Source organism: Aphelocoma coerulescens, chromosome 3 (genome assembly GCF_041296385.1).
Source record: "Aphelocoma coerulescens isolate FSJ_1873_10779 chromosome 3, UR_Acoe_1.0, whole genome shotgun sequence".
NCBI classification, from domain to species: Eukaryota; Metazoa; Chordata; class Aves; order Passeriformes; family Corvidae; genus Aphelocoma; species Aphelocoma coerulescens.
In genome coordinates, this window is record NC_091016.1 from 14,193,533 (window position 1) to 14,210,958 (window position 17,426).

General features: G+C 44.4%; 1 protein-coding gene across 2 annotated transcripts; it reads right to left on the minus strand.

Annotated features, from left to right (window-relative positions):
- Positions 1–61: 61 nt before the first annotated feature.
- On the minus strand, positions 62–16,994 carry B3GNT2 (UDP-GlcNAc:betaGal beta-1,3-N-acetylglucosaminyltransferase 2). 2 transcript variants are annotated; one of them, XM_069009120.1, is made up of 2 exons: positions 16,480–16,994; positions 62–2,493 (listed from the first exon to the last, which is right to left on the minus strand). In XM_069009120.1, the coding sequence occupies exon 2, from the start codon at positions 2,482–2,484 to the stop codon at positions 1,291–1,293; it is 1,194 nt and encodes a 397-aa protein (XP_068865221.1). In that variant the 5' UTR covers positions 2,485–2,493; positions 16,480–16,994; the 3' UTR covers positions 62–1,290. The 2 variants fall into 2 exon arrangements, with proteins under 2 accessions (XP_068865221.1, XP_068865222.1); XM_069009121.1 differs by lacking the exon at positions 16,480–16,994 and adding an exon at positions 16,022–16,126.
- Positions 16,995–17,426: the final 432 nt, after the last annotated feature.

The window sequence follows — 17,426 nt, forward strand, 5'->3', positions numbered from 1 at the left end:
TTTCTGAACTTCTGAAATGTAGAGTGCAACTGCTCTGCAAGTCAACATGAAGCATTACCAGAAAATTTAAATCACATTTTATTTTTCAAATTCAAAAATAACCATTAGCTTTATTTAACATGTTACACATCTCAGATTTAAAATATCATGCTCTATTTAAATATCCGAGTGACGACACTATACAAATAAAATGTTACACAAAATATATTTAAGAAAATGTTTTGGTCTTCAATCTGAACAATAAATAGACAGGCACTTCTACATATACAAAGAAAGCAACCACTATTTAGAGTAATTCTTATAAGCAAGATGTGGAAATAGAGAAGATCTGAGTTTCGAGAACGTGTGTAACTCTACATGAGGCTTCATGCAAACTTCAAAGTTTGGTTCGAAATTCGAAACTCTTGGGATCTGCACAATTCCAGATTCACCACCACTTTACAGGAGATCCAAACCATGCTCTCAAGAAGCAATGTGCAATTTCAGTCATTTCCATCAAATCAAGCTACCTGATCACATTTAGTGCCCAAACAGAAAACAAGGATTGACCAGAGTAGCTTTCCACATAAACAACATGAGCACCAAGTCAGCTTCAGTACGTAGGCTTAAGGTGGGGGCAGCCCTACCTGCCCAGCCCCCCAAAAAACCTCTTCTTCTTTTTCCTTATACATTGAGCTCTTAGGGGGCATTTCAAGCAGAATTATGATTTTTTTTTTTTGTAAAAAAAAAAAAGCTTCATCTAATAAAAGGGTAAATCCTTCAGACACGGGTACATTTTGCACAAAGGATCATAAGTAAAGGAAAAAAAACTGTTCCAGGGTGCAAAAGGACTGAAAACTAAAAATTAAAAAAAAAATTCTAAATTTAAAGTCTCGTAAGTGTATCATATCTAAATGTAAAACTACATTCCTCCAATTTGTGTATTTTCAATTTACAGTGGTTTCCACACACAAACACTACTCAAGGGAAAATTAACTTCCACCATCACAATTAATGAAAGATGCACTGTGGTAGGCAATCCCTGTGTTTCCAGCACAGCTAATCAGTCACTGACAGCTAGTTATATCCTCAAAGTCTTTTTTAAAATTAAGACCAATATTGAAACATAACGACCACCAGGACAGTGGAAAAGTCAGGACCAAGTCTTCAGGCCATCCCTTCAAATTTTAGTATTAACCTCATTTTCAAAAGTACAGGAAAAGGTTTACAGCAAAAATTCATTATTAAACAGAGCTTCAGGAATTCAAACTTGGAAAGTTTTTTGGACTTAAGACACTTATGCACATTACTTTAACAATTTAAGTGTGGATCTTGCAAGCGTGTCCAAATCTTAATCATTTCTTGAGGTTTTCTACTATGCACTAACATTAAGTTTGTGTAGGAACAGATGTTATTTCTGTATTTCTCTTCGATATCAAACGTTTTGAAGCCTTTGTGTTTTTCTGGAGCAAGCCCAAGCTTCTGAAGGCACATTCCAGTATAAACATCATCAATAGGGTAGAGGAGTACCTGGTCAGATGCATTATTCAGTCTTAGTGCCAGATCACCAGAGTACAGAAACCCACCGCCTCCTGCGTACGGGGGATATGAACCTTCATAAACACTTTCTGGGATGTAGTACTTCAATTTTTTCTCTCTGTGAGGTCCAGCATCTTTGATCACGTCGCCTATAAATAAGTCTTTGGCTTTTTCCTTTGATAAGCTCTTCAAGTAATCCAGGATCTGATTGGTATTCACAAAAACATCATCATCGCCCTTAAAAATAAACTGGACGTTTGCGCAGCTGCTGCTGACCCACTTCAGAAACAGCACCTCTTTCAGAGTCAGATTGAAGAAAGTGTCTCTGTAGTTCCAGAGGAGAATGTCTCGGTGGGTGTCACTCTCAAATTTAATCATGTGTGAAAGGTCAGGAAAATTATCCTCTGGTGGGGTCTGTCCAAGTAAGAAGACCCTTCTGACTGTCACATCCCCTGATTTTATTTCCTTGCCCCAGGATTCCCTAATTGCTTGTCTTCTATCAAAATGGGGTATAAGTGACTTAATAGCCAGCAGCAGGAAAGGTTTCTGTTCACACTTGTTTGGCTGATCCATTAGCAATGAGTAATTTCTACACCTCAAATAGAGGAGGAAGTCTTTGAATCTGTCTGGCAAGTTTGCAAAGTCACTAACCTCTGAATGCACCAAGGGGTCAGGGTCACAGGAACTGAGAGCACTCAGGTTAGAAACTAAGTTCTCTTCCACAGTCATATTGGAAAGCAAGGACAGGATAGGGTTGTACAGCAGCTCAAGCTTCTGTTGCTGTTTGTTCCAATAAGCTTTGTGAGGAGTGTATTTCCTCCAGAACGTGCTCCGTGGTATAACAACATGGCCTTTTGCATTCTTGTCTTGGCTGCCACTCTTTGAGACTTCCACAATCACATAAATAAAAATGTTTACCATCATCAGAATTCCCAGCAGCTTTAATCTTCTGCGTCCAACACTCATTTCTCATATCTAGAAATAAATTTAAAAAAAAAGATTTTCAGCTTTCTTCACAGCAGGTTATTGATCTCATTAAAAATGCAAACTCCTTTCAAATGAAGACTATGCAAGTTAGTAGCCTAAAAACCAAGGTTACCTACACCCACAAAGAACCAAAAGCTAATCTGTCTCTAAAACATACACATATGGTTTGGGGTTTCATCAGCAAGCTGGTAAAAATGTGAAGCTTCCATTTGTGGCTTAGGAAAGTTACACAGCTTTTCATGGTGAGTCTAAATTAGCCAGCAGTTCTTGCTTCTCATTTAGATCCCCTTTAAACACTTGACTGTATAATAATTAGAATCTGAGCCCTCAGCTTGGCAAAGGCAGGCTGAGAAACCTTTTTTTTTCCTGCTAGTAAGGTGAGCTGAAGGGTATAGAATAAATTGCTATATGATAAGGTCAGTTATTTTTAAATTAGGTTTCAAGCTTTTATACTTGCACTCTCACACATTCCAATTACATAAAAGGCAGAGCCAAATTTTAAAGCACACAATCAGTTTTTGACAATTTCTCTTGGCTGTTCCTTGAGAGAAAGGCTGACAAAACTCGCCAGCTGGTATTCAGATCTCGGCAGACAGAAGAGAACATGAACCTGGATTTATTTTTTCCCCTCCAACTGGAAAAAGGAATTCAAATGGTAAGTGAAAGTAGAAGTGTAATTATTACTAGGAAGGAAAAAAGCCTGAAAAGAAATTTAAAAAGGAGAGGTCTCCCATATATGCAAGATTTGGAACAGTATGTGTACATCTTTGTTGTATCAAAAGTTCTGTGACCCATCTCAGTTTTCACTGGGGGAGACAATGGATCAATCCCTCTTTCTTCCACAGCTGTCAGAATGCAGGGTGCACAGTACAGGGAGCAACATGGAAACAGTGTGTTCCTCCAGAGCAGTGCTTACCAAACTGTTTACTAGCCCTGGGGTACATCAGTGTACAAGCTCCACAAATAATTCCGAGTTAATCAGAAGGTTACAAAGACTACATTGAAGTCACATACAGAACTCACTGTCGGAGACACTTTCATGTGCCAGGAGTATAAATGATTATGGCAAAATCAGAAAAACCTAATGAAATAAATTTGTACTGCCTGTTGAAAGCCCAGCTGTGAGCATTGCCTCAGGCCCTGAGGTCACAGAGAAAGGCACACTGAGAAGTACACTTTGTACTTGCTGCTCTGTTCTTTTTTGCAGCCATCCCCAGACACCTGAGCTAGACTGGCCTTTGGTCTCTTTACAGTTTGATCAGTCTTACTTTGTTTTACTACTCAACACGTTAAACACTAAACTACTAAAAATTTAGGAAAAAATCAGCAAGTAAATAATCAGTAATCTTTTTTTCTCTTATTTGATCCACAATCGCTATTAAATCCAAAAGGGGGTGGGGGTTTCCTGAACTGAAATCCAAAGCTACTCCTAGAAAAAACAGCCTCTCAGAAAAATCCCTGTTCTTCCTCAAGTACCATCTGCATATTTGTCTTTGTAAATGCTCAGGCCAGATCTACTTTATTTCATAGTCTACTCTCAGGCAGGCATGAAGTCTCTGTTCTAATTTTAAAGTAGTTTTCTCCTATAACTCAAGGACAAAACCACACTTTGTGGTCAGTGCCATAATTTAAACTAAACAGCTGAACTGTTAAGAAAGCATTGGGTTGGTCACACAGACTTCAAAAAAACTTTATCTTCCTCTTTCAACTGCCACTAAAACCAGATAAATATACAGTTTTTCTACATTTCTCTTTCACTAGACACTCATACACTGGAGAAGGAGCAGTCCCCTGTTTTGTGCTGTTCCACAGAGCTCAGCATGCACATCAGGCCATGTCTGCCCTGTCCTTCTCACTAAGCAACAAATGATGTGGTATCTGACTTATGATCCCGGTACTCCAGAGATGACAGGGGGACTGCTCCCTCCTAGGAAAGCCAACAAGCACAGGATTGTCAAGAGCTCAGCCAAAGCTTGATTTTTTGGGATATGCAGCACCACACAGCTCATCTGTCACAGCCCCCAGCTTACGAAGCTGTGAGTATTCAACACCTCTAATTCACCTGGATACTTGACCCGAGACTCTTCTGACATAATGAGACATGATTTGCAGAGACTTTGTTTCAAACACTCAACAGAATCCCTCAATCCACCTGCAGCAAATGAGACAGGGATCCTGAGCAGAAAAATCCCCATTTGCTGTTAGACTTGGTAGGACTTTTCAGCAGAGAAGGTTCAAGTCTGGCGAGATGACAGTGGCTCCATCACACACAGCACAGTAAATGGTATCACCACCACAAGTAAGCACTCCCAGCATCAACCCTGTTCCAGGCTGTGGATCCACAGGCAGCTGAACCAATCTAATCACCATTTGTGCAGGCTCAAGGTAGAACACCCAACTCTTCCACCTCCTCCAAGTCTGACAGAAGCCACAGCCTTTCACTGCAAATACTTTTCTGAGGGCAGGAGTTAGGCTGTATTTTCTAAATGGGCTGAGTACCACGTCTGCATTATGTGACTGCCAAACCCAAGCATTACAAGTCCATTTACCTACTGGGGCTGACAAAAGATAAGATAAGATAATCCCTGTTATCTGCAGGTATCACACCTACCACCCTACTGGTTCAGGACTGAACTCTCAGGAATCTGGCACAGCCAAGCTGTATTTCAGGCACCCAGCAGACCTAACAACCTCTCTCTCTTTGCAGAGGCTGTAACTGGTGCTAGGGCAGCCTTGGATCTTCCCACACAACTTCAGTGTAGGGCCTGACATCCCTTGCAGCAGCTGTACATGCAGCACCACTTCCGACAGCGCCAGCAACAGCACACGCGGCAGTGACACTACGCTTCTGCAAATCACTGCTGTAGCTACTTAACACACCACAAGCCATATGGAGTCCTTCTAACCTCCTGTGACATGCATCAGTTGTCTTAATAGCTCAGCTCTGCTCAGTGAGTCAAGAGATTTCGGGATTGAGCAACGGCACAGTTTTGGAATGAGATGATGTTGAGAGCCCCAGGCTGTTGTAACGAGTCTGTGCTATTTCCAGCTTTAAAGAACTTGAACACTGTTTATTTTCTGACTACGCACAGTCAAATCTCTTTTTCCCCCCTCAGAATTTTACACAAATCCACTTCTATACAGCAGTGATTAAGAAAACCTTAAGAACAGGAAAATGTTGAACAGATACCCGTGTTGCCCTTCTGCAGAAGCCTTTCTCACACAGTGGTTACCCCTGGAAACAGTCAATGTTTTCTGTGTTCTCCACGCAAGACAGCCTGAAACAATGTTCCAGTTGCAGGAAAGTAACCAAGATAACACTCCACTCCAAGCATCAAAAAGTGCACTGAAATTCAGAGCATGATGTTTATTTTAACATTAATTGTTTGCATGTACCCGCTCTGAGACATCTTTCAGCATATTACTTAGCTTTGTGAGAAATTCTAATCTTCCAGTATTTTAATACCAAAGGACACCAGTGAAACTCAGGCATGGAATTTCAAGATCCGAGTAAATATAGCAAGACTAGGGAAGGATGTGCATATATTTTCCTAAAACATAGCCCAAGGCATAAAGAACTGTAAAGAGTTTGAATAAATGCCAAAGTAACCTCACATTCTGTCTCCCACTAGTTACCTTCAGCACATTTTTGCTCAAAAAAAAAAAACAAACCCCAAAAGCAATACCAAAAACCTCACCAACCCCACTAAGAAATGCCCCACCTCCAACAGAACCAATGGTAGAGAGGCATTTCTCCAGTAATGCTCCCCTGGTTTCCTATAATAAGGTTTTAGAGGGCCAGACTTGCATTTGAGCAATGTTTACTTATGTAATTGAACTTAATCTCACTGTGTCCAACCAGTTTTTGAATCTCTCTATATTTTCAACTACTATAAATTATACTGGTTCCTCAATTTTTTCCCCACACCAAGAACTTGGAATGACTTGTTATTCTATTACCACACAAGAGAGGAACCCTTGGAAAACACAAATTAATAATAAAAAATATTTGACATTATTTTCTCTATATACATTTGCCATACAAGCTATATGATGAACTTTCATCTGTCAGCCCTTTCCCTTCTACTTGGTCATTCTTAATATGACAGTAACAACAACAAAAAGAAATAATTCAGTACTTTAAAAAGTTAGTGGAGGATTTTTTCAGAGTTATATATCAGTGGGGCTTGGTATGAGGTGCAAGCCTCACAGTACACTCAGTTTTGCACGAAGACCATGAAGTCATCGTGCAACCCACACAAGGGATGGCTCTGGAGTGCAAGAGCAAAGCAAGACTCCACTTGCAGGCTCTCTGACCTCATCCAAGTCACAACCACAAGCAAGCAGAGGAAACAAGTTCCAGCAGGGTTCTTTTCCATCATCACAAGTGACCACATTCCTGCGCCGGGTCGAGTCAACCTTCATTAGGTGAGAACACCATCCTACAAACCTGCCAGCAGACAAGCACATCATCGTTGAAGCCAGTTCCTGTGGGTGCAGTGCAGACAGCCCCTGCAGCTACCTGGGGGATCTATGTGCACTACATTTAAATTTCCCAGACTGCCACCACCTGCACGGCAGCAGATTTTTGTTATGCAGAGTCTCGCTTCTGGAAGCAATCAGATAACTCACAGCATTGTCTCAAGGCATTGCTCACAGCGGTCTATTCCATGAAACTCCAGGAGTTAACTTGTCAAAAGCTGCTACAAATCGGTGGGGAAATCCCTACTGCATTCAAGTTTGTAAAAGTTTCATAAGAACCCAAAATTCCCTAATAGCTACTTGATTGCTGCCCCACACTACTGATGTCAGCTTTCAACTATGCTATTAAAGACCAAACAGTTCTTTAATTTACTGCTGAATGCTAAGTTCTGAGGAGCAGAATTCCAGGATCTTCACAATACTGTGTTTCCTGCCACCTTTTGGACTAATTTCAGGTTTTCCCCTCCCTCTAGCTCTTTAAGCAGAAAAGAGAAGCTACCAGGATGTTGCCTTTTAAGGTGCACTATTTAAAATAACATCTAGGAAACAGAAGTTTTGTTGACTTTATATTGGTGCTTAGAAATACTGCAGCAACCCACAGAGTCTGCATCAAGTTATCTTTTGCATTAAGTTATCTTTACAAAGTCATTCAACAGTAAAAACTTACTTTTAACTTCTTTAAAACCACCCTCTGTGAAATTCCTGCTTGACAGAACACTTAGACAGAAGAGATACCATCGGCTCACCACTGTCTCAAACTGAATACTTCCAACCCCAAGCCAAACTGCTGAAATCCCCAAACCTTTAACCTATTTTTTCACCCATTTTTAAATAAGTCAGCTACCAGTCAATCATCAGATCATCTCAACCCTGTCAGTATTTTAAGTTATGTGCAGGTGTCCCTCACAAAAGCTCTGGGTTTGATTGAGAACATATCTAAATACAGTGCACCTACTGAATTCACTGCAAGTTAGACCTAAATATTTTCTTCTGACCTGTTAAAATTAAAACCTTGGATTGGCTGAAAAAATGCTCAGTTTCATATTTGAATTGTTTTTTCTATAGAAGATCCAGGCACATACAAGAAATGCCCTATGACCATTATGAAAAATATTCTGTAAACTCAGTCCCAGGTTTACTGGATATTCCAATTTTTCTACTGGTATAGACTACTTGAGTTTGGTCACAGTTTTCCACGGGGATGAACAAGCAGTGGAGCCACACATGTACACTACACCTATGTAAGTCAATTTAAACAGTGGCAGTGTCTCAATAAATTAGTGCATCGTGCTAATATTACCATTCTATACTGGCACGCCTGCAGCCAAACTAGACATCCATGAAGGTGTTCCTACCTGCTCATGAAAAAAAACCCAAACCCAAAAGAAACAAAAAACTTGTGCTGAAAAAAGTTTCACTTCTTTGTTTAACAGTTGTAGGAACCCAGAGTGCCAAGAATATTTCTCTGCCTGCTTTTAAGGGTTCTTACCCCCCTGAACAACACTGCTTTAACCCAACCTTGGAAAAAATTACCAACGATCAGACAGGAACTAGAAAATACAGTGGTGTGAATTAGGTGATAGACTGCTATGTAAGATTGTCACAGGGTGAAAAACTGGTTTTGGGCTTCTCTTTGTAGCAAATAGATAAGAGTAAAAAATATCAAAATGGAGGATTGTTGTTGTTCTCCAAACCTTCGTCTCCTTCTACTCCTCCATGTTCTGCAGTAAAAGTAGTTTGGAATGATTGGATAGAGAATTCCGCAGTTCCTGCCCGTGTTACTGAATAATTGGTAGGAAAGTGAAAATAATATACATTTTTAGTAACTATTGGTTAAATTATCTTTAAAAGGCCGTGTAAATCTTGATAATTGGACTTCTCTCCTGCTTTCTGTGCTCTATGCTGTACCTGGGTCACGCTAGTGGCTCTGTTCCTCTGATAAGACTTAATAAACAACTATCCGGCACCATTGAAACTCCAGGAAAAGTCTCGGTTTATCTTTGATTTGATTTGTTTTATGGCACAGTTCAGTGTCAACAGTAAAAATGGTTTGGGTTGTTGGTTTGGGGTTTTCTCCAGTAATTGAGATTTCACACTGACAACCGAGGGTAAGATCTCATCTTGCTATAAAAATGAATATAGAAGTTTAATATGCCAGTATTTGAGGGCCTGTGGTAGTAGATGTGACCTGTTTTTCCCAGTTGCTTAATACAAAAAATTTCCATGTCATTCTAAGGTCAGTTCAAGCTTTAGAATGACGTTGTAAATTTGTTAGGAATAACCCGGAGCTGCCAGCTTCTGACTTAAGAACTTCAGTTTTCCCTTGACAGGCTTCAGCTTGAACGAACAGTAAATTATAAAGAATCAAGAGAAGCGGTTTAACTGAGTGTCAGCACAGAAATATTTCTTGGAACAAAATTAATTGTCATTCATCACATCAATTAGAAGTTGGGGAGCACAGCTCCATGGCAGTTTAAAACAGTTTCAGTCATAGCTGACTCACTCCTGTAGTTTATTCCTTCCCTTGCATAAACTGCACAGTCCCATCTACCTTTGCACTGATTTGATTGTGGTGAATCAGTCCAGGGAGCTGGAGGACGATAAAGAGCCTACAGTAAAGCAGCAATTAGCTTTCAGCCAGCTCACATCACTTGATGATGTGCTGCACAAACGGCAGGAACGGTGCAGGAGAAGAGGGAAGGCTCACACAGCCCAGGCCACAGCAGAGCCCATCTGTCACCAGCCTAAGCTTTCATGTACCAGCACACTGCTGCTGCTGCACAGCACTGCTGGGCTGCTTCCCACCTTCATCCAGAGCTCCTCAGGCAGGGCCAGACACAACCAGCACTGCTCCACCAGAGGCACAAAGAGTCTTGGCAACCTCATCCACTACAAGGTACACCCTGGGGCCCGAATTTCTCTGACACTTCCTGTACCCAAGTCAGTGCAACACCCACCCCTGTCTGCTGTTTGCTGTGGGGCTCGTTTCAGCTGCACTTTATCTGCCCATAGTTACTAGAAAGCCAAGGAAGTGGATAAGGAACCACCTTCCTCCCAGACACCTCGTGCTTGGATCAGTGCTAGTTCTGGTAAGAAAGAATGAAGAATGGATATGACACATTGCAAACCTCACCGATGCTTTCAGTGGGCACTTAGAGAAAGTCTGCAGGACAGACACTCTCTTGCTTCTTACTTTCCATGCTGTATTTGAAATAAAACTCATGATTTAGAAAACCTGTGCAAAATGCAGACAACCATAACTTCCGCAGACAAGACAACTCATCTGCTCCGGCTATCTCTTCCGGTTTTATCTTAAAACCAGTAATTAATGCTGCCTTAACGATATTCCAACCACCTCTATGGCTGCACAGAGAACAGCCATTACTTAGTCAACTAACAAAGCCATCCTTCAAGCACCATACCTCAGGTCATCAAAATTTTACCTCTGCTTTGTCTTCTTGCCCATGTTAGACACAAAACACAACCTAAAAACTATGTTTCAAAAGCAAGAACAATGTAACATGGTATGGCTGATGAAGCCACTACCTACCCCTGGTGACCACTGTACTTTTGGGTTAAAAATGAACACTGGTTTACAATCTGACTTCCCTAAGCTGCTGCCTTTGTGTGATGGGATACACAACTGGGATGGTAAACTTCCCAGCAATCTCGAGCCATATTTCCCTGCCAGTGCTATGTGGTTATTCAGAAGTCAATTCAAACCAAATTCATACTGTGAATATTCATGCCAGAATTCTGGGATCTGCCTCTGAACTTACAGTACTGAGCTAAACACGTGTTGAAGAATGCAAAACCTACATTTTAAAATGCAAATACATGAAAAATACTTTTGCCTTCAACTGGTTTTGGTTTCAGGTGTAATTAACATTTACAGGAAAAGTTCTTCATCTTTCTGAATAATTCATTTAAAGCAGAGAAGTTCATTGTCCTTCAAAGCTATAAAAGCTAAGATACAGATCTAGTTCTAGCCTACCAAGTTCATGGAAAAGGGAATAATTTCTCCAGAAGCTTTAGGCAGCTAGAGATGCATATAAGTACCAGGAGGATTTTGAAAAGGATCTTTAAGCCGGTTAGGCAGCTAACTCCCATTTTTGTTAGCAGCAGATATGCATCTAACCCGATTAGAGACTTCTAAATCTGAGTAGCACCTTCTGTACCTGCTACCTGCACACCAAAGTGAGCATCCACAAAGCTTCAGAGTGGTTTCAGTAATCAACTTAAGGGAGTTTTGCATGGGTTTAATTGTTTTTATTCAAAAACAAATCAACAATAAGTTTGCAACAACAATTTCCATCCCAAAGACAGCTTTCCATTAGCATTTTCTAACTTTCAAACACCAGATTTACTATAATTGCTCAAGTAAAATAAACAAGCACTAAATTCAGGGCATTGTCAGGCATTTGGCAGCAGCTCTCCTTAAACTCAGTTAAAAGAATTCCACCTTTCCCAGGCCACGAATCCCCGTATTTGCATGGCTCACTGTGTTACATTACGTATAACCCCGAAGACAAGCAAACAGAAAAGGTTATTTCTCAACCCACTTAGTTCCTCAATTCAGTTCACGACCCAGCTGCACAAACAGCTGCACCAGCACAAGGCTGGGAGCACAGACACCGCTTCTTGCCGGGATACAGCAGGATGCTCCCGGCAGGAAACTCGGGCAGGAGGCTGCGCATCCCACAGCACGCACACCTCGGTGGGGCACACAAACCTTCACACCACCGTGCTTCTCCTGTAAATCCCATACAAATACTCAGGTCGTCTGCCGGCTCATAAACCACCGAGAGCCTCTAAGAATTACCCTTTTACAGGAAAATTAGTCATTCCCCCCCACAAGTCAAGATTTCTTGCTCATTTGATCTAGATAGCTGGCTTACAATGGAAGTGATTTGGCCAATTCACTCTCAAGACTAACTCTTCTGAGCGTGCTTAAGATGAAGCAGCTGCTAAATTTCAGAAGTTATTTACAAAGACGAACAAAACTATCTCCAAATTAAATGCTTTTCAACTCTTTCTGTTGTATTTCTCCCAAACAACAAAGCTTTCTTAACCAACTGCTGATGGAAACTGCTTCATCAATTCTCCCTTTAAAAATCTCAGCACCACACCCATCACACAGTGGGATTCTTTTCCTTGCTTAAATGCCAATTGCCTCTCACGAGGCACCAATTCAATCATTCTTCTGCACAGTTCATCACAAGACAGTTTAATGAACCAGTCTTTTCACTGCGTTTTACACGATCTGGAGACTCGGGAAGGTTTATACTTAGTCACATCTGAAATCCTAAAAGGCCCAAGGAAATCTGCGAGAAAGATACAGGCAAAGGGCAGGATCGAGTCCAAGGTACCTGTCAGTGCTTCCTCTGTAACAGCAAAATGTGACTGGACAGGTCTGACATTTATTCCCCAACTTCTTTTGGTGACTTTGTCACTCTGTACTAAAACGACAGGAAGAGCCTGCATTTCATTCTATCACCATCATCTTTTCTTTCTTTTTTTGCTGTTTTTTAAGCACTTAAAGGGTGCTTCCTTACATAAAGGGACATGACCGTGAACTGGTAAAAACATCTAAATATACCTCTGTGAGGTCAGAACGTGGCTTAACAGGGATAACACATTAGGAATTTTTGTGAACTCCACTCACAGACACAAATTCTTCTCTAAACCACATGAAGTACTGTCCTATGCAGGGCCAGGACTTGGACTCCAATGATCCCTGTGGGGATCCCTGTGGGGATCCCTGATCCAACTATGATTCCATGACAAAGCACTCATATGAACACAGCCTATGACACACCAGAAACATCAAACACTAATCCCATGATTGCACATGCACCCAACCACCAAACCTTCTTCCTAAATTAACTGTTAACATTTTGGTTAAAAATGTACTAGGGACTAAAATTGCATATACCTGAAAAAAAAAATTAAATTTAAATTTAAAAAGTAAATGGATGCTTACTAGCTTCAAAATTACTTATGCATTTTTACCATAGAGTAATAGAAAAGGTATTTAAGAGACAGCAGGGAAAAAAATCCCAAACCAACAACCTGTTGTTTCAAGGTTTTGGAAGGCAATCAATCCTTATGGCCTTCAAGAAACATTAACATGAGACCCAGTAATGTTAAAATGCTCATTATTTTAATGAAATACATACTTTTTCTATATTCTGTGCTTTTTACAGAAAACTTGTTGCCATAGTAAGTTCACTCTCACCAGTATCTTCCCGCCATCCTGCCTCTGGCCTATTCTTGGCAAGTTTGAGAATTATACACTTGAAGCTTTACCTACAAGAAACCTACCAGCCTCTACTAGGCAGACTGCAAATTCTTCAAAAAGAAGGAATTAATGGGTTTTTTATAGCAGGACACGTAGCCAAATCCAGTAAAAGACAAAGATCTGGAATGTCAGCCCTCAGTGTGTTTCTGATAGAGCTGCTTTAGTCACTTGGCAGCAAAAGGCACAGGTCTGACAGCACACAGGAAAAGTCCATCAAGTAACCAACTCTGAGAAGTTTCACAACCCATCTGAGGTGAAGATTTTGCAAGATCATCTGACACATTTGTCAAAAATTCAGTGACCTGTCGAGAAAGAACAAGTTACCAAAGAGGTTGGCTGAGGATTTTAATTGATGCTGCTCAATCTTTTTCCTGTCCTCTGGTTAATTTGGAGCAATACGACCATAGAGGTTTTGGTCAAGTGCACAGATCAATGACAAGCCAGCCCTGCTTCCTGACTGCTGTGATAATGACAATACTGGCTGTGGTAGGAGACACACGATCAAATCCTACGCTTCAAACATGATCAGCCCTGACAAAGCCTTCTGTCACTACCATTTTTTCCTCCTTCGAGCGGATTTACAGAGCCAACAGGAAAAATCACTGTCAGAGCTGGATCCACTGCAAAAATAGCTGCACCAGGTGGCAGCAAAATGACAATTCCTCAGGGTCTCAGCATTGACAAGTCACCATGGAGCAGCACTCCTCCAAAAGACTTGGTTCTCCAAGGAATCTTTGCCAGGGTAGGCAAGAAGATGAAGACTCAAATCCTGCTTTTTTTCCCCCCTCTATATACACTGTGATTTATTCATACAGACAATTGCCCAGATTTGCCAGCACAGAACACACCACCACTTTATCCATTCCCATTTCCCATCAAACACTGCTTTTACTCTGAGCAAACCCTATTCTCCACTGATCTCCTCAGCAGCGTCTTCATTACCCAGAAGTATTTAAAAATTTCAGGAGCAGCTTCCAGGCAATAACAATAAATTTTTGACTACCAGTGACACTGTGTTCATTAAGAACAATCTCTGGGGAGATTAGTGAGTTTTACCTATTATGAAACAAGGCATCAGACAGCCAGCTAGCACTCCCAGCATGACCTTCAAAACAAGTCCCTTCAGCAGTGCTACCTTGCTTCATTTTCCTCATCTTGGGGAAAAGAAACAAGCACAAATCCAAACCAAACCACTTTACAGGTGACAGAATTACTTTAAATAAATTCTATTTTTGATCGCTTTGTGATCTATCTGTAGCTTCCTTACAGCCATACATCTCAGTACTGCACAACACCTCCTGTAGGAAGTCACACGTTCAAAGCAAGCAGCAAAACCAGGGTTTCCTTTAAGCCAAAATATTTTGATTCTAACTGACAGTATTACATTTTTAGGTACAAGACAAGCATTCTGTATTTTAATCCAGCTCCACGGCAATATTGTTTTTTTAAAGACATCTGTCTTCTCCAGTTGTTTACGACCCCGGGAAGGAAAGAAAAAAAAAAAAAAAAAAACAACAAAAACCCCGCAACAAACCGAACCATTACAAATTACATCTGCCGAATGAGAAAAGCTGATTCTCCCGTTTCGTTTCCTGCACGCATTTCGTAACAATTCAGCGCTCGTTCACCTCCTCCGGTGGTTTATCAGGCATCAGGCCGGGTCACCGAGCGGCAAGGCAGCCTCTGCCAGCAGCCTGGGCTCTCCATCCGAACCAGACCCGAGCGTGGCACTCATGGGAGTGCCATCTGCCGCCCCCGCCCCACCCTCCGCACACGCCCTCGGTGACAGCAGCCGAGCCTGACGCCCGAGAGGAACTGCAAGAAGAACACGAAACCGCTTTCAGCAGCTTGGAAAGAGAACTGGACTCCGGGCTGTCTCTCTTTAAGACGGTGACCAATAATTTACCAGAAATTTCCTCAAAGGACAACGCTATAATCATGTTTCCTCAATAACTTGCAGATGACATGTCTAGCATGAAATTTTATGCACGCATCTTTCCGCGGCCAGACTAAACTCTTCTGTGCCCAAACCAAGTCTTTCTGTCCAAAATAGAAAAAAAAAGGGGGGGGGGGGGGAAGGGAAAAAAACCCACCAAACAACAACCGAACCGCGCAAGCTCTTAATTTGCATAGTTAAAACTAACCATGAGTATTTAATAATCAACCCCAACAGCACTGAGCATTTTGGGAAGTCGGATTAAAGGGTTACTCAAGTAACTTTCACCACAAATTTTTGCAGAATGACTAATGAGTCGCGAGCTGCAGTTCAGCCACAATCCCTGCGAGTAACCTGAAGTCCCCTCCTGACGGGGTACAGGATGTGTCAGGAAGTTTGAAGGGCTAAAAAACACCATCCCGTGAAGGAGCACACATATTCAGGCGACCTCCAGCAAAAATACCATTTCCCCCCCTTAGAGGTCCACCAAAGTCCATACTTTAGTGCCATTACCTCAGCACTACACTGTCCAGAACCCCAACGCGGATGTCAATAATTAACCCGCTGGGTCGCCGTGGGCTAATGAGGCGACCCCAGGAGCGGTGCGAGCGTCCCCGCTCCGCCGCCGCCCTCTGTCCCTCCCCTCCAGCCAAGGAGCGGCTTGCAGCAGCTCCCGGCACTGCAGCAGCCCCACGGCTCGGGCTTTCTCTGGAAAAACCTCACGGCTTCGGCACCAACGCCGCCTACTCAAGGTTAAATAAATAAATAAATGGTTTAAAAAACGACGACAAACATACGGTGGGGCTGAGCTGGCCTAAGTTTCATCCATGCCCAGCAGACCGTGCCTCTCCCCGCCTTGCTCTCGCCGCTCTGGCTGCAACATGTGCCGGCTGCCCGTGCTCCCGAGCGCCGGGGCAGGGACTCGGCGCCCGCGTGCTCTAACCCCACCCAGCCGCCGCCTGTCACCTCCCATTCAGGCAACAGAAAAAAACCCAGCCCTAAAAACCCCCAAATTTATGTCTCCGGCCGTTCGCCCCTCGCCGCCAGCTCACAGCGGTCACTAAGCAAATAAGCGAGAGGCGACGGGGAAGGAAAAACCCAAGACCTAGAAAACCACGGGGGGTAAAAATCAAGTTTAAAAACGGGGATTTTTTTTGTCCCCCCTCCCTCCTCAGCCCCTCCGGCAGCGCCGATCCCCGCCGCCCCGCGGAGGCAGCGCTGGCGGGAGCGGCAGCCGAGCTTCCCCCGCACGTACCTTGCCAGGCTGCCGCGGGTCTCCGCCGGGGTTCTTCCTGCCGCCGCCTCCGCATCCACCATGCTTTGTCCGGCCGCGGGCTGCCCTCGCCGCGGGGTCCCACCCCGCCTGGCCCCGGCCTGCCGCCCCACCACGGCCCTCGCGGCCGCCGCGGCTCCGCGCTGCCGCCCCGCTCCGCCGGCCCCCGCAGCGGGCGGGGGCTGCGCACCTGAGGGCGATGCCGGGGCGGCGCCGAGGCGGCCGCGGAAGGCTCGTCCCCTGTGTCCCGCCGCCTCCCCGCGGGACGGCGCTCCCCACCGCTGTGTCCTCAGGGCCGGCCGCGCCTGAGGTGCGCGCCTGCGGCGGGCGGAGGGGAGCGGAGCGGAGCCGGGGCCGTGGCGAGGAGGAGGCGGGCAGGGGGAGCGGAGCCGCGGCGGGGCGGGGGCGCGGCCGGGCAGCGCCTCACTTGTTGCCCTGTGGCGGAGCCGCGCGCGCGCCTTCCCTCCGCGAGCGAGCGCGCGCGCGCACCACCCGCCTCCCCGCCAGGCGCCGCCGCCACCGCGCGCTGCAGGCGCGGGGCGGGCGGGGGCGAGGCACTGAGCGGGGGGCGCCGGCCCGAGCCCCGCCCCCGCCCGGCCGCCGGCGCCGCGGGTTGGCGGAGCGAGCGGCGCGCGCCCCGTGGGGCCGGGCGGGGCACGTGAGGCGCGGGCGGGGGAGCGGCGGGGGTCCCCGCGTCCCCGCGGTTGCCGGACCGCCGCGCCCCTGAGGAGGCGTGCGGGCGGGCGGGCGGAGGGGGCGGCCTGGCGCGGCCCGGTTGCCGGCAGGGCACGGTCTTGTCCCGCCGCCCCCCGGTACCGCGGGGCCGCCTCCGAGCCTAGGCTGTAAAACTGGAAGGCGTTTACCTCAGAAAACGTGTTTTTATTATCGGAGGTGCGAGGGGAAGGGGGTGCCACCCCACCCCACCTTCC